The sequence below is a fragment of the Meriones unguiculatus genome, chromosome 15 (assembly GCF_030254825.1).
Source record: "Meriones unguiculatus strain TT.TT164.6M chromosome 15, Bangor_MerUng_6.1, whole genome shotgun sequence".
In the NCBI taxonomy this organism is placed as follows: Eukaryota; Metazoa; Chordata; class Mammalia; order Rodentia; family Muridae; genus Meriones; species Meriones unguiculatus.
The window spans coordinates 13,576,032-13,593,712 of NC_083362.1; the positions used below are offsets into that span (position 1 = coordinate 13,576,032).

Here is a 17,681-nt window from a genome sequence, read left to right on the forward strand (position 1 = left end):
GCCTTAAACATCCTGCACCTCTGAGCTTCGGCATCGAGAGCCTGTCTGGGTGCCAGCTGAAATAAAGGACTGTATTTTACACCTACCTGCATGGAGCTCTGCAGCTTTCTCACTTATACTATAACAAGCTGATGATCAGACCGGAGCTCACTCGAGGTTGGGGCATCCAACAATGCAGAAGAAGCAATCCAGGAAAGGGCCCGCCAGAGGATGCTGACCCTTACATAGCCACCATCAGCACAAACAGCAGCCACCTCTCAGAGAAGAGAGACTAGCCCATCTACTGGGGATAGAGCCTGCAGCCCCCAAGACAGGGGAAGACAACTTCTCAACCATCTCATAACTTAGTTCTCTTTCCAACACTGGACACGCCCCCGCTGGGAGAAAGGTCGTCTGGACAGTGTTCAACAAACACGCAGCCAACTTGGTGAATAAGCTGGTTTATTGGGGCTACATATATGAGCGTGGGGAATAACTTCTAGGAGGGGGATGTCACTGCAAGCCACACCAGCTGAAGACTGCAGAAGTTGTTGGAAAGAGATGCATGCCACCATCCCAGCACTTTGTCAACGTGTATTGTGACACTTGAGATCTCTCTTGTAGGTATCCCTAGAGGTGATGATGAGAACGACTTTAGAAAGATTGTATTTTCCCCTGATACAATCTGTTAAGACATTTGCTTTAATAATAATAATAATAAAGACATCACACTTGAATTCCCTGGGGATTCAAGTGACTGTGTCATCATGCCAGGTCCCTTAATACAGTCTCTAAATTCATCTAAAATCACACTTTCAGCATACTCTAAGAAGAAACTCACGGATGTCAACCCTAAATTATCTAGGCTGGGAATAAAGCTTGAAGCAGCAGGAAAGCCCTTGTGTGGTGTAACCTGAAGAATCGGGGAAGAAGATAGAAAGCAGCTGGGTTTGTGATCAAACAGAAAATTCACATTTCAGCTGATGGCTGCTGTGAATACAATTCTCAAGATGTCTTCCCAGTTGGGTAGTGACGCTGAAGAAATGTCTTACAATCATCAGGAAATCATGTTGCCATTGCAAAGACAAAGCAAGCCATAGTCTGCTGAGTGTTCAATGGAGCCTTGGTAGAAAGGGGCAGAGGAGGCAAGTCAGATGTGGTTAAACCATGCCAGGCTTCACTCTCAAGAGGGCACAATCCTTGAAAATGCTTCTCTGAATGGCTAAGATCAAAAACTCAAGTGACAATACATGCTGGAGAGGATGTGGAGAAAGGGGAACCCCCCCCCTCCATTACAGGTGGGAATGTAAACTTGTACAACCACTTTGGAAATTAATCTGGAGCTTTCTCAGACAATTTAGGAATAGTGCTTCCTCAAGATCCATCTATACCACTCCTAGGCATATATCCAAAAGACACTCAAGTATACTAAGGGCATTTGCTCAATCATGTTTTTAGCAGCTTTATTTGTAATAGCCAGAATTTGGAAACAACCCAGATGTTCCTTAGTTGAGGAATGGATACAGAAATCACAGTACATTTGCACAATGGAATACTACTCAGCAATTTAAAACAAGGAAATCATGAAATTTGTAAGCAAATGGTGGGAACTGGAAAAGATCATCCTGAGTGAAGTATCCCAGAAGCAGAAAGACACACATGGTATATACTCACTTATAAGTGGATAGTAGACATATAATTTAGGATAATTATACTAAAATATGTACACCTAAAGAAGCTAAGCAAGAAGGAGGACCCTGGGTAAGATGCTCAATCTTCATTCAGAACGGCAAACAAGATAGACATCAAAAAAAAAAGTGAAAACAAGGAACAAGACAGGAGCCTACCACAGAGGGCCTCTGAAAGACTCTACCCAGCAGGGTATTAAAGCAGATGCTGAGACTCATAGCCAAAGTTTGGGCAGAGTACAGGGAATCTTATGAAAGAAGGGGGAGATAGAAAGACCTGAAGGAGACTGGAGGAGAGAAACAGAAGCAAAAAATCTGGGCCCAGGGGTCTTTTCTGAGATTGATACTCCAACCAAGGACCATGCATGGAGATAACCTAGAACTCCTGCATAGATGTAGTTCATGGCAGCTCTAGTAAGCTTCCCTAGTAAGGGGAACAGGGGCTGTCTATGATATGAACTCAGTGACTGGCTCTTCAATCACTTCACCCTGAATGGGGGGAGGGCAGCCTTACCAGGCCACAAAGGAAGACTATGAAAGACAGTCCTAATGAGACCTGTTAGGCTAGGGTCAGATGGAAGGGGAAGAGGTCCTCCCCTCAGTGGGAAGGGACATGGGAGGAGACCAGGTAGGCAGGGTGGGATTGAGAGGGGCTGAGGGAGGGGGCTACAGCTGGGATACAAAGTGAATACATTGTAATAAATAAAAATTATATTAAAATTTCTTTCGATGTCATAAGCTATCATCATTATTATTATTATATCATTATTATTACATACTATATATATTTCTATAAATATACTTTTACACATTAAAAAAAAAAAAAGAAACAGTGTCTCATTACATAGCTCTGATTGGCCTGGAACTCACTGTGTAGACCAGGCTAGCCATTCAATTACTGAGATCCACATGCCTGTATCTTTCAAATGTTGAACTTAAAGACACTCATCTTTATACTTGTCTCAAAATGACCTTTTGAAAATAAAAATTTTTACAATGTTCTTGACTTTTATTTAATCAATTGTTTTCAACTTCCTTTTTTTCCTAAAGTCTAATAAAAAATAACATAGGACATTTGATCCCTCTCCTTTCTCTCTTTTTTTATTTTTGTGTTTTGGAAAATAAATTTTAAAAAATGTTGCCAGGCAATGGCAGCAGCAGCTTTACACATTTTTAATCCCAGTGCAGGAATCTGTGACAGAGCTTGTTTTCAGAGAAGCATTTTCTTTTTTTTTTTTTATGATAATAACAATGATAGCTTATGACATTATGCTTTTCTCCCCAACACACACACACACACACACACACACACACACACACACACACTTTTTTTTTTTTTTTCAAATAAAGGCAAGGTTTAATGAAGAAAAAAAAAAAGCCAAAATTGTCACATGCCTTTAACTCCAGCACTCAAGAACACTTTAGTTCAGAGGCAGGTCTGGTTTATATAGCAAGTTCTCAGCCAGTTAGAGGGACAAAGTCAAACTGTCCCAAAGAAAAGACTAAGCCTGGCGGGAAAGCCTTTCTTGTTTTGTTTTTGAGACAGCTTTTACCTGGACTCACTCTGTAGACCAGGCTGGCCTTGAACTCACAAATATCCAACTGCCTCTTTCCCCCAAGGCTGGGATTAAAGGCTTATGCCACCAAGGCCTGGCCTGGAAGCAGGAGGTAGAGGCAGAGGTATATCTGTCTCTGATTTCAGAGCCAACCTGGTCTATACAGCAAGTGTCAGACCAGTCAGAGCTACACATAATAAGCTCTCTGACAAAATAAAACAAAAGGCAGCCATCTTGTGTATCCCAGGATGTCCTGAAACTCGGGATGTAGCTGAGTGGACAAATGTGAAAGAAACAGATTTTCATTTCCAAAGGACTTTCCACCAAAGGCCCCAGAAGCGGCTGTCCGAACCCCTGGAACTGGAGCTATGTTTGCTTGGAATTGAACCTGGGTCTTCTGGAAGAGCAGCCAGTGAATCAAATCTCCAGCCCCTGAGCTCAAGTATAGCTGCGGTGACCTACTGCAGAGCCTTGGGAAAACCGCTGAGAGCCTTTGTCTCTTTATCTGCACAGTGAAGGTTAAAGCTTCCCACAAGACAATGTGATCAGATGAAATTGCACAAGGAAAGCTCCTTCCTAGCTCTGGGTTGGTAGCAAATTCATTATCACCATTACTGTACAAAGCACTTTTGCATGCTGCTATCAAATTCAACCTCCTCCATAATTGATAAGGTAACAGGGAAAACATCCTCAGCGAAATACGGAGATCTAAGTGGAGGGAATGAAATGACCATCCCCAAACCGATAGCATTTCCGCCTCCCGGCAAGTGGCTGCCCGCACCAGGAATGGGGCTACCATGTCCAGTAGCTCAAATCCTTATGTTCTGAATCCAGGAGGGGGTCCTGGTCCTTCTATGCTTGAAAACTGCTTGAGAAGAGTGTCCCCTCCACCCAACTGCTGCCATCCACTGCGACCCCGCCCCTTAGGCCTTCTTTAGAGGCACCCAGGCAGACCTAACCCCACCCTCTATCCCCGCCTTTAGACCCACTGCTCTGTGGAAGTAAACTCCACCCTAATCCCCTTAGACCATGCCCAATTAGTCAGCCAGGTAGGGGCAACCAGCCCATGGGGTGTGGCAGGCAGAGCCAACCTGCCTGGGAGAGGTCAGCAGCAGATGGGGCGGGGCTATAATGGAGAAGAGCCGGGTCAACGCTGAGGTCCCAGTGAGGGAGGGCCCAGGCTGTCGGTGGGCGGAGCTGGCGACGTGGTGCAGAGTAGGCCTGGGGACTGGAAAGGCATCTAGCTCTGCGGTGTCCTTACTGGCTGTGCAAATTTGCACATTCACCAGCACTGTATGGGAATTCGTGTTTTCTCCACTTCATTGGCAGCATTTATTTCACTTAAACTAATTTGAGCGGTGTTGCAGGATTGGAACTGGGCTGACATCTCTTATTGCAACTTGGATTTACTTTTTTCCTGGTAGCCTACAAGGCTAATTATTTCAAAATACACTTGCCAGCCATATGCATTTATTTTGAAAGGTGTCTATTCAGATCATTTGCCCCTCCCCCTTTTTTACATTGGATTATTTGTTTTGTCTGAGGACCTTTCATTTCAATGACATCGATCCTTTGCCTGATGAGTCGGGAACCTGAATGGCAAACATTTCCTCGTGTTTGTCTCTGCTGTTTGTTTTCAGGTTTTCACTTTTGCTTCCTATACATTTGGGGCCATACTTCAATCCATTGTCTATACATGTTTCTTGAAATGTGTCCCTCATGCTTTACATTGCATTTAGATGTTTGGTCCATCGTTGATTTTTCCGCAGCATTACCGATAAAGGTCAAAGTTCTGTATTTCTCACTTGGAATTACAGTTTACCAACCAGCATTTATTGAAGAGGGTCATTTTTCCCATATAGGTTCTTTGGTACTTTTATCGAGAAGCGGTTTCCTAGATATTGGTAGGTTTATTTCTGGGATTGATCCTGTTATGTCAGTGTTGCTGACTACAGCTCTCGGTACTTACTGCTCAAAGTGAGGCATCATAATGACCTGAGGTTTGATCTTTTTCTTCAGCTCACAGTCCTGGAGAGATAGCTCCACAGTTGAAAATGCTTGCTACTCTTGCAGCAGACCTGAATTCAATTTTCGGTACCTACACCTCAGGGCTTTTAACAATCTGTAATTCCAGCTCCCTGGGATCTGGTGCCCTTTCCTGCCCAAGACAGGCACCCACAAACACAAACGCACACATCAATAAAAAGAAAAATCTTCGGGCCAGGCGTGGTGGTGCATGCCTTTAATGCCAGCACTCAGGAGGCAGAGGCAGGCAGATCTCTGTGAGTTTGAGGTCAACTGGTTTACAAAGTGAGTCCAGGACGGCCAAGGCTGCACAGAGAAACCCTGTCTTGAAAAACCAAAAAAGAAAAATGAAAAGAGAGAAAGAAAGAAAAGGAAGGAGAAAAGAAAGAATGCTTGGGTAACTCTTGCGTTTCTGTATACCTTTCAGAACTATTTTCTCTAGTTCTGTGAAGGATGCCATTGGTACTTTAATAGGGATTACATTAAAACAAAATCACCTTGGATAATATAGGGGTTTTCAAATCAATATTAATCCTTCCAATCCACGAACATGGAGGTAACTCCATGTTTGCGTAGGTTTCTGTGTGTGTATCTCCTTCAGTTTTGTTCATGAGTATTAATTTGTATTACACAAGTCTTTAAACTTCCGCCAAGATTTTTGGACTCTTCTCTCACTACTCGCTTCTCCTCTTCCTCTTTCACCCCCTACTCCCCATTTCTCTCCCTTCCCTTTCTTTTTTTGGGTAGCTATTGTGAATGGGACTATTTTCACAATTTTCTTCTCATAATTCTTGTTACTTAGATGAAAAACTGCAACTGATTTTCACATGTTGGTTTTGTAACCTGCAAATTTACTGAACTTAGGGCTTTAATAGTCTTTTGGTTGATTCTTTGTTTTTCTACAAAACAGGATAATTTGACTTTCTCTTTTCCTGTTTACAGGCCCTTTCTCTCTCTTACCTAATTGCTAGGCTACTGTGTTGATTAAGAACAGTGGGAGTAGTAGACACAGCAGTTTTCTCTTCCAGCTCATAAAGGAATATTTCATCTTCCAAGTACTTAGGATGATGTTGCCTGTGGGTTGGCTATATTTAACTTTATTATGTTGAAACCTAATTCTTGAACCTGTAGAAGTTTATTTTATGGCCAGGAATGATGATGCACACCTTTATTCCTAGTATTCATGAGGCAGAGGCAGAGGCAGAGGCAGAGGCAGAGGCAGAGGCAGAGGCAGAAGGATCTCTGATGTGGATCCCAACTTACTTTACATACTGAGTTCCAGGACAGTTGGGGCTACGTAGTGAGAAAGTAAAAAACAAAACAAAAACAAAAACCTTCATTTTGTTCTTTCTCATATTTTCCATTTCTCTGTTAAAATGTCTGTCGCTTCATTCACATAAAACACATAAATATTTCCTCATCCTTACAGTGCTCATGTGAAATAGCTGTTTTAACATCCTTGTCCTGACAGCGGAGGCTTCAGAGAGACAAGCTGAGAGAACCAGAAGTGGGGAGCTGACCTCATCTATGAAGTGTGCTCAAGGCCATAAACGTGTCTAAATGAAAAAGTAATGAAAGCTTTGTCTGATAAAGTCCCTTTTGAGATTAGCATTTGTTGATTTCATTTTCCTGGTTGCCTGTGTTGAGAGGCATTAAATTATATTGCAGCACTTGTAAAACCACGTGTCTTAGAACAATGTTTTCTGTTTTGGTAAGACACCAACCAGGCTGTCCTCAGGTCCTCATTTCCACCTGGTGAAAATATTGTATGAAACTTAGAAAGAAAGAAAGAAAGAAAGAAAGAAAGAAAGAAAGAAAGAAAGAAAGAAAGGAAATCAAATTATCCATATTCTGCCCTAATCTAATACAGTCTGCAGTGATTTTTTTTTTTAAATGTTCAAAATGCAAGCAGCAAACACTATCAAGTCTTCAGGAGAAAATTCCATGTCCACAAAGACCCATCTGAAAAACTTGAAAAAAGGGACCATGAATTCAACTGACATTTTAGACTATTTAATAGAGGTATCTGTTGTACATGTGTGGCTTTATTTCAACATAAATACAGCATTTTTTTTCCTCTCTGGAAACATAACCTGAGTTGGAAATGAGATCAGAACGGAAGACATTAGAGTTCACAAACTGTTTCTCTTCAATACATTAGCAATAATGGTTCCAGCTGAGGATTGTGGCAGCGGCTCAGGGCTCAGGCCCAGGGCAGGAGTGCGGGAAGACCCCTCTTAGGTCAAAGGCTCTGCTCAGATCCAAGGCTTGTACCTGTGGGCCCCTGCTCAGCTTGAGATTCCGCATGCAACCCTGGAATGAGGTCTGGCTGCTCAGGCAGTTCTGTTTGACATTGGCTGTTTAGAAAAAAAGAAACAAGTCTTGCTTAGTTTTGTTGAGATAGATTAAGTTGTACATTAGCATCAAGAATAAGCTCCAGTGGACCCTCTGTGAAATCAGAGTATTTCCCACATATGTGGCTTCAGCAAATGGCAGAATTCCCGTCAACTTTTAGCAAGTAGTGCCTTGAAGGTGTAGTTGTGACTTGAAAAGTCACACAAAAGGTGTTGAGGGTGTACAGTTATTTCTTGGACATCTTAAGTGCATACTTCAAGTGCAAATTTGGTACAAGAGGATGAATTCTGTCTATCCCTGTGACTTAGACCCCAATCTTGCCATCGTATAGGGCAAAGACAGGATCGTCCGGCTTACCTGATGACAGAGCCAATGTTCTCAGTGATAATCTTGTATGGTGGGCGGGGGGGGGGGGGGCTATGCTAAATTTCCCAACAAGTTGAGGTATAGTATTTCAAACAGCATTTCTAAGACACTGAGGCTCATCATTAACTCTCTGTCTTTCAATCCCTACCCCACAATCCTCTGAGCTCACACCTCCCCAGGACTGAGCCTCCTCTGTGGATAAACAGAACAGGTGTTCACACATACCAGGATAGCCACCCACATAGATGGGATCGTTGGTGTCGGCGGAAGTGGAATGGGTGTGAGGACTTTCAGCCCTAACAGCATTCCCATCCACGGTCAGGACGAGGCAGTGCTTGCTTTTGTGGGCGTGGAGCGTGTGCCATTCCCCATCACAGAGAGTTCTGGGGGCTCTGGGCTCATATGTGGCTGTTATCCTACCAGCACCATTGTTGACATGAAATAAGACCTGAACAATGCAAATACATGGGTGAGATTTCTCTACTGTCTTTTTGCCAGAAGGCCAAGAAGCCAAGGAGCACAGCACATTCATGAACTATTCTCAGAGCAGAGGCCCTCACAGGATTCTAGAAACAAGGAACACTGACCATTCAAAACAAACAATGGTAGTGGAAAAATCGCCTCCTAAAGGACTCTAACTCTATCCCAGCTCCCACAATCCTGAAGTCAGTGCTCCGTTTTCAGAGCACTGCGGGACACTTCCGGGAGCTTATGGTCAAGGAGGCTGCACATGGACAGCCCCTAAACACTGTCACTCCCTAACTTCCTTGACAAACCAGAGTTTGTCCAGCAAACAAACGAACAAAAAATGCCAGGGCTTCGCAAAGGGCAGAGAGGGGTTCCAGGCCGACGGTGCCACTCCAACTTTCACATGTTGGAGTTCCAACCTCTATCATTCCTCAGGATATGCTGCTATTCAGATATGAGGACCTTAATGAGGTTGTTAAAATGTAAAATGAGGCCACTGAGGTGGACTTTAATCCTATCTGAGTCCTGGTAAGAGGCATCAGGATACAGAAACACAGAAAAGACACATGAAGGTAGCCATGTGCTGGCCAAGGAGAGGGTCTTCAGAAGAAAGCAACCCTACCAAGCCTTAGACTTCCAGCCTTCAGGGCTGGGAGAGTCCATTTGTGTGTGTGTGTTTAAGCCTCCTGACTCCAGTACTTGGTTCTGGCAGTTGAAGTTGACTGAGGGAATACAGAAGAATGTCAAGCATCATGTTCTAAGTTCCTACAGTAAAAAGTGAGTATGTGAGCACTCCAAGGTATGGCTGAGGGAAAGGCCTTTATTGTAGATATGAGCGAAAGCACAGCCAGAGGCATCTGGAAGAGTCCAGAGGGAAAGATAGTAGACTAAACATGACAGTAGGCTGAACCATGTCATGAAAGGTGGTCACGGTGTGTGTGTGTGCATGTATGAAGTGAGAGAGGAAGAGAAGGGAGAGCAAAAAGGAGAGATGAACAAGAGAGCAGGACAATGAGGAGGAAGAAAGCACATGGCCAAAATGGCAGGGCCATGTAGAAATCAGAAGCTAGGGTGAGCTGGAGACGGTTAGAGTACCAGCAGGGTAAGATGAACTGTGAGGAGGCAGAGGTACTGAGTGAGCCTGGAGGCCAACATGAGCCTTGTTACGGCAATCGGCACCCCAGTTAGCCATTCCTCCCAAGTTTCTTTGGACTTGCCACCTATGATTCAACTATTTCAGAATAGAGAGTTACAAACTAAAGAGGCTGAGATGCAAGATCACCAAAGTTACATGAAAAATTACATATTTTTAATCAAAAATAGATAAATAAAAACCAAAGTACAAGACACTTAGCCCACAAAGTAACTCTCAGTAATAAGAAATAACTGTTGCTATACACAACAGGGCTGGAGCTTTAGAAAAATCACACTAATTTCTTGAACTTAGTATGCAACAACAGAGATGGAGACAGATCAGTGACTGCCAAGGGGGAGGGGGCAGGCAGGATCTGGAAGCTGTGTTACAAAGTATCACTGTGTGAAGGGGCTGTCAGTACTGTCAAAGTTATCATGGATCTTGATGGTGGCAATGGTACCATTCGTGGGTCACAAGCTATGCACTCTAGGCCATCCTAACAAGGCTGTCCTGTGGGGATTCAGTGTGTCCAGTACCTGACGTTACCATGAGATGCCTAGGGGTGGCTGCATGGAGATGTCTGTGTTCATTTCCCTGCAATTCTCTCTGTGTGACTCTCTTTACTTTCAAGTGAATGATTTAAAAATGATTAGAAGAGATGGTGTTATATGGACATGTTACTCCTGGTAGAATCCAAGCAGAAATGCTTGGCCATTACAGCTGCAGTGCTGATTCAGATACGTGAAAAGAAAGTTATCCTGCAAACAGCTTTTCAGGACCCTCTGATTTTAAAATAGTAATGGAAATTTCCTTTGTCTCCATTAATGAAATGGGGACTAAGAGACTTGAATCTGAGCATTTCTACACTTCTCTCCTGTTCCACCTCTGTAGGGTGGCCCTCCCACGGAGGCAGAACACCTACCTTGCCATCTACAATCTCTAGGCCAATGGCATCTACTTTAGCACTGCTGATCCCCAAGAGGACGCCATTCTTAGAGGAAGTCCGGAACTCCAGTGTGATGTTCAAATCCAATCGAACCTTGTAGCCTTCCTTGACTGAAAAGCACAAGACAGCGCTGTCATGGTGAGAACCCACAGGCTGGGTTGCCTAGACACCCACAGCACAGGCCAAGTTCAAGACCTCGATCTAGGTGCACTCCGCCCCCTCCTCCAGGCCTCTGCTCTCACATTCCTGTGTGGAAAAGAAACACTGGATTCTCTTCCTTCTGTTGCTGTTCTTGCTTTAAAGTGGAGTTTCGCTATGTATTCGGACTGGCACCACATTTGCAATCCTCCTGCCTCTGCCTCCTGAGTGCTGTGCTTACAGGTGTGCATAACCGAGCCTGGCTAGGAACACTGCCTTGGAAGGACTTTCTCGGTCACAGACCAGAGCAGAGCATGAGCAGGTACTCCCTTCCTCTACAGCCATGGGGCATCCAGTTTGCTCGTCTTTCCCTGGTAGTTTCTTGATTTGTATGTACCTTAGGTACCATCATTTTCTGTTGTATCAGCCTTAGCATTGGGTGTTTTCAAAATGAATTTTTTTTTTTTAATTCAAGTGACAAAAACTGCTGGATATTGGCACTAGAAGGTAGTTGTTCCCATGCCTGGGGATGGATGAAAGACAGATCATGTGTCCTACTTGCATTCATGCTTGGCTGCTCTGAGTATTTCCTGTTCTTAATTCTTATTTTTTTTTTTTAAGATATGCTCTCACTATTTCTCATTCACATTGGTATGTAACTTGTGATCCTCCTGCCTCAGCCTTCTAAGCACTGGAATTACAGATGCACACACCTGCTTCATAGTTCAAAGGTCTTTATTAACTTGAACAGAGAACTCGTCCTACATAAACCCCGGTCACCTGCAGAGGACAAGACTGGTGCAGGCATCGAGTGAACAGGTAAGCACAGACCAGAACACTCAGCCCTAATTAAGCAGCTTCTCCAGCAGGGCCTTATCCTATCAGACTTCCTTCCTGGACCCGAAGCACCTTAGAGTACACACCAAACCCAAAGAGCTCCTGGCAGAGTGCACTTACCAAGAGCTGCATATCCACTCCCTTCAAAGAAAGTTCCTTCCTGGGCCACGGCATAGCACCTGCCCACAGCAAAGGCAGATGCTGGGCTGTCTTTATCCAGCTGCTTGCCATTAACTGTCACCTCCCCAAGGCAGGCAGGGATGCTGTGGGTGACCTAGACCAATTGAGACAGGAGAGTGGGTGGAGATGAGGACGACATAGGAGATACAGTTCCTGCACTTCAGTTAAACCTCCCTGGATGACCCACGTTATGACACCACCTCAGCTTTTAAAGCTTAATTGTGGCAATTCCTCACACGTCTCACTTTGCTCTCTTGCTCCAGGCCTTTGGTGGCAAAGCACCGGAAGCGCTTTCTATCATTTTACTAAAGTGCCACTTGGATCCAGATGCTCCTCTCACTAATGCACACATACGCGTTTGCCGGCCTTTCCCTGAATTGCTTTGGAACTGGGTGACTTTGGAAAAGGGAGCGTTTATTGAGTAAACGCTCAATAGGCAGGAAGAGCTGGACGGCCCTAGGAGAAGCACCCAAGTGACTCGGGTCCCACACAGAGACCCGCAGCTTACCATCCCAGTGTTCCTGGCCCTGTAGTGGACAGGAAGGCCTCCTAGGTACAGCTTCCCCTCCACGTCCAGGGTGGTTGCATTGCCCACCACGGCCACACTGGGGGACTCTTGGCCATCCACAGTCATGAAGCCCTTTCTCTTAATGTACTCTGTCTTGACCTAGGCAACACGAAAACATGGGATTTGCAAACCACTTGAGAAAACGTTTACAGGGGTGGGCTTAGGGCTAAAACCCTGAAGCATGGCTCTGCCTATGGCAGAGCTGTGGCTGGGAATAGGCTGGTGGATAACAGGGAGATTCTCCAGCCGAGCCCAGAGCTCTGGTTAGCAGCAGATGCCACAGTGAGCAGCTCCATTCATTCAGGCCACAGGTGGGCTTAACTGACTTCCTGCCAAGTCAAGAACATATTTTAAGAGACCTTTGGTTCATTCCATCTCCGGCTGTTGAGTGTGCGTTGGGTGCTCAGCACTGACCAAGCACCTGGAGGAACTCAGGAAGCAGAAAGGGGTGGGCCCTGCTGACAAGATGCTTACAGTTACTTGCAGGAGATATCAAACATAAGGCCAATGGGGGGATCAAAGTGTGTAGGTTCCCTTCAAGAAACCGAGCAGAGATGGAGGGAGAGAGTTTGGGACAGGGGACAGGGTCCCCCAGGAGCTCACCGTGTGCCACTTGCCGTCACTGAGCAGTGCAGGGTGAGAGACCTTGGTCCGGCCCTTGCCAAGGTCAAACATGAAGTGTAGGTGGCCCTCACGGAGGTACAGTGTGGCGTAGTCCATCTGGTTCTGGTGAGCTACGTAGAAGATGAGGCCACTGCTAGCAAATGTCCGGATGGTCAGCTGAACCTGGAGCCTGGGGGAGAGCAGGAACTCAGCACAGGGGACCCGGAAGCTGCGCTTCCAGTATCCAAAGCAACCTCCCATCGAGAGCCCATCGCCACGTCAGCATGCGTCATTAACCTCTCTAGAGAGAGGAGGCGCTCATTCACTTGTGCACAGGTGGCCACTGTCTGATGGGAGCCGTTCTATGGCAGTACGTGAAAAAGCATCCCGTAAACCTTGGAACCGAGCCCAGAACCTTAGTCAGCGTTATACTGTGGCACGGAGAGGCCCACAGGTAGCTGCGCTTAGAGTGGACAACTCTGGCAAGATGACATTTCGGCTGAGCTCCGAATGACAAGAACCAGTAAGATGGTCACACGGGCCAGCAGGAAAGCCTTTGCTTGTTTTAGGCCTTGCAGAGTATGTTCTCCTGAGGGGCCTGACCCTGACTTGACCCTCACTAGACCCTGACACCACGCCTTCCTTATCATCTGGCAATGAAAACCTCAGCGGGACCTTGGGAGGGAAAGCGCTTACCGTCTCCGGACATCGGACTGATTCAAAGGCAACACTAAGTGGCTGTTTTGCGACAGGCCAAACTGGTGAGTGCCTGCAGCGTATCCTGGAGCCGGGTCCACTGCGCATGGTTCCTGTAAGAGTGCATAGGGACCCTCAGCCACTGTCGCCAGGACCCCGCTGACACAAACATGTTCTTCCATAAAGGGAGTCCCACAGAAGCCACCGTGTCAGCACAACAGCTGCTACCACTGTGGTCTGACTCTGCTGGACACCTACTTAAACCAGGCGCCCCTCACCTCGACAGCAATCTGCACTTTCTATCTTTCTCAATTCATTTTCCGTCTGATAAACGTAGGAGCTCCTCCAAGAGCCTTCTTTGGGCCTAAGAGATCACGGAGATTTGCCCAAGGATACCTGTGGCCAAAAGGGAGTCACAGCCCCGGGATACCACTGGGAGACAACAGTGCCCTCAGGTCTCACAAGGCCTTAAATTCACATACCAGGTGCAGGGTGAGGAGAGAGGACCAGGGTGTGAAGGGCCCCAGGCAGAGCCTGGTGGGAAGTCAGGAGCACAGCGCAAGGCCTCAGCAGTGCCAGCTGCCAGCACAAGGTCTCACACTGAGGCCAGCGAGTCCCAGACTCAGTTCTGTGACTTAAGATGGACATATATAGCTAGGAAAACTGTCCTGGACTCCTGGGCCCTGCTTAGAAGCTACTGCTTTGGAATAATCATATACCAATTTCTAAATTATTACAGTGCACAAGGAGAGAGCAATCGGGGGTGGGGTGGGGGGATAAAGCAGCCACGACCAGATTTGACTTAAAGAATTAAGCTCCTGCCCTTAAGCCTTGAAGAGTACACAGTGGCTCACAGGACGCGCTTATTTCTGTCTCCCCAAGTAGAGCTAAAGTATTAAGGAGGCATTAGAAAAACTCCATCAAAACCCTTGTGATGTGCCAACCACTTGGGGTGCTGAGCATCTTGGCCCATCCTGAGTCACCCACAGACAAGCACTTCCGCCTTATCCTGAAAGCTACTTCCCAGTCTACAGGGACAAATGGCTCTTGGATATGCGGCCATTGGAGGTACAGCTAAAGAAGTGGAGGGAGGGAGGAAGAGGGCACAGCAAGGGGGCGACACTTATCCCTCCCCCCCAGCTCAGTCTCTCTGTCTGTCTGTCCCTGTCTGTCTCTTTCTCTCCTGGGTTCCCGCCGCTCCCTGCCTCTCAGCTCTCTCAGTCTATTGCCTGGCTCCACCGCCCCTTGTATGTGACTTCCCTCCTGAGCAGGCCTGGCTGATGCCACTTACGGAGGTTGTGACTGCAGGCTCTGGTAGAGTTGGGGGCTCTGGGGGGAGCTCCCCACGTTCTCCGTGCAGGCTCTGCTTGGGCTCCTCTGCCAGCCAGCAAGTGTCCAGCTCTACTTGTTCTGAGACAGTCGCATGTGTGAAGTCCAAAAGTCTACAGACAAATAAGAAAGCATTGAAAAGAAAATACCACAAGGCAGCCAGGGAGCCCAACCATTTAAATACTGAGTAATTAAAACCCACTTTAAACCACCGCTCCACTTCTTTTAGAGTAACCGAGCTGACCATCCCTCACACTACCTGAGTCACATGGACACAGCATTTTTCTGTTTGGTTCAAATTAAAATAAGAATCCACCCCTAAACCAGGGCCCTGTTAGTAACCTGGACCATCCTGAGCTCAGAACGGACTCAAGGCTGTCGCCTCCCTCCCACTGAGCTCTCAGGCCAACAAGTCTCTGGTCCCTGCACTGCTCAAGAGTGGCTTCCATTTGACACTGGTTCCTTGTTCTGAACTCTGTTCGTCACAGGTTTCTCTTTTCAGGAGCTCTAGCTGGGTGTCTTATGCCAACCTGGATCCCACTGGTATCTCCCAAAGCTCTGGACTGTGGAGTCCGGAGCCTTATGGCTTTTAGGAGTGTGGAGTTGCCTGATCAGTGAAGGGATGGATGAGCAATTGGTGAATGTATATTAACCTACAAGGAACTGAGCAAGGCTCTGCTGTTGCATTGGAGTCTGTAAAGGCCTTGTTCTTGCTCAGTTCAGGGACTCCTAGGAGGTGACTGCTTAGAGAAGGACACTGTGACCATGAAACAGCCCTGCCATTATGTCAGGGCTTCCTACTACTGAGCCTGTTGTGACTTCCTGTAGGCAGATGCCAGCTTGGGGGCTCAGGTGCAACTTTTCCCACCCTCCCAATGTGACTAGAGCTTGGGAGAGGAAGAATGAATAGCCGTTTGTGCACATGTTAATTCTCCTCTTCACAGAGCATGGAGACTTGCAATATTCCATTCTATAGCAACTGTCTCAGGGAAAGCCATTAATAAGATGTAGCTGCTAGCAAGCCTGTTGGGTTCTTGCGAAGGTACACTTGAGGGTGGGTAGAGTGGCTGTCCAGCATGCATTAAAGCCCAGTTCAGTGCTCAATGCTATGTACACACAGGGGGTCAGTGGTGAGTTTTCTCTTAATACAGATTGATGGCCAGGTCTGTCCGCCACGTTAACCCTGTAAGATCTACTGGAAGAGACCGTCACGGTAGACCAAGAAGGCTCAGTTGTTATGGAAGAGCTTGCCGAACTCAGGATATCGCCAACAGCAAACTCAGAAGGCAGATACAAAGTGCAAGAACATGAGAGCCGGTCACACTTACTCAGTGTCGAAGACCAAGTTTTTAATACATCCATGGAATGAAGACCTCATCTTGATCATTGGAGTCTCCTTGTCCTCAGGAAGCCCCCCTATGTACAGGTTGGATATGTTGATAGTCCTTCCTTCTGCTAGTGGCCCCAACTTCATTTCTACAGGACTGCTCTCATCCAGTTGTATGGTGATAACTCTACCAGATCAAAGGAGAAAACAAGCTTTTTCAGCACGACAAACAGCTCCATTTTCATGTCTAATTATACCAAGTTCTTTTTGGAATAATACATTTTCCTGGAGATAAATTTTGACATTATTATTGTATGTGAATCAAAAACAAAAAACAAAAAACAAAAACAAAAAACAAAATCAAAAACTGAAAATGATGCAGCTCAGCATTTAACATCAAAGAACAAAATCTATAAATACATCAACAAATTTGATTGATTATTAAATGTGTGTATTCAAACACCTCTTTTCCTATTGTGAAAATACCAGTGTGCCTCAAACACACAGTCTTCAGTCACAGAGGGAGATACATGGAGTGCTTGTGTGATGTTTACTGTTGGCAATAATATACCACTTACCAAAACTGGCTTCCCATTCGCTACCAAATTCATCCAGTTTGTAAACAGTTTACATGCACCTGAAGTCAGGTACAAAATTAAAGTTCTCAAGTGTGAAAATTTCACAAGCACATTACTATAAACTAGAGGAAAGCTGATCTATATGGTAGAATTCTAGCAAATTCCTAGACTTATGTTGAAACAGTGAGACCTGTTTCAGTGAGATGCCATTGCTCATGGCATCATGCCAACCACCCCAGTCCCTTAATCACACCAAGCATCCTTCAAGGCTCCTACTGAGAAGCTTTCTCATGCACACGTCAACCCCTGACCCAAAGGCCTGAGAGCTAAGATACCTCCGATTCCTAACCAGGGAGATGGAATGTTCTTGTCCGTCGCTATAGGAGCCCATGGGGGAGAGCAGGATGGCCTTCCTCAGACTGGTCCCATCGCCGGAACTGATGTGCACTTCGACGCGGCCTTCAATCAGCATGATGGAAAAGAAGGGCTGGAAAGGATGCATTTTTCCAAAACAAAACACATTACTGGAGGATTTGGAACATTTTGCAGCTAGTACCGATAACACAAGGCAAAGAAGTGCTTGTGAATGTCGCCATCCCTCACAGTAGTTTAGGTTGGACGTACTGCTTTCTGATCTGTGGCCGTGTAACTTATACTCCACCCAGGCTGTCACCGATCCTGTCATGGATCATCTGCACAGGTCTCTATATCTTCCTATTTGCTGCCACGTGATATACTAGACTAACTTATTTTTTTCACCATAAAAATTTTTTTTAAAGAAACTTCTAATTTTCTATTACCGTACACGTGACCACCTAAATTTGATTTACCTTTTGCCATGGATTACTTCTAACATGTCTAAAAATGGTGTTAAGAGCTAGAAGGGTCTGAAGACACACGAAGTTCC

General features: G+C 45.8%; 1 protein-coding gene across 1 annotated transcript in view; it reads right to left on the reverse strand.

The window, feature by feature from the left end:
* Positions 1 to 7,239: 7,239 nt before the first annotated feature.
* Lama1 (laminin subunit alpha 1) overlaps positions 7,240 to 17,681 on the reverse strand; it is a 117,224-nt gene continuing 106,782 nt past the window's right edge. Inside the window, exons 54-63 of the mRNA XM_021643485.2 lie at positions 17,110 to 17,261; positions 16,198 to 16,383; positions 14,832 to 14,982; positions 13,541 to 13,653; positions 12,845 to 13,034; positions 12,182 to 12,340; positions 11,614 to 11,767; positions 10,495 to 10,628; positions 8,195 to 8,417; positions 7,240 to 7,605 (exon numbers count right to left, since the gene is read on the reverse strand). Of these exons, the coding sequence (XP_021499160.1) occupies positions 7,445 to 7,605; positions 8,195 to 8,417; positions 10,495 to 10,628; positions 11,614 to 11,767; positions 12,182 to 12,340; positions 12,845 to 13,034; positions 13,541 to 13,653; positions 14,832 to 14,982; positions 16,198 to 16,383; positions 17,110 to 17,261 (1,623 nt within the window). The 3' untranslated portion in view covers positions 7,240 to 7,444. The remainder of the gene's footprint in view (positions 7,606 to 8,194; positions 8,418 to 10,494; positions 10,629 to 11,613; positions 11,768 to 12,181; positions 12,341 to 12,844; positions 13,035 to 13,540; positions 13,654 to 14,831; positions 14,983 to 16,197; positions 16,384 to 17,109; positions 17,262 to 17,681) is intronic.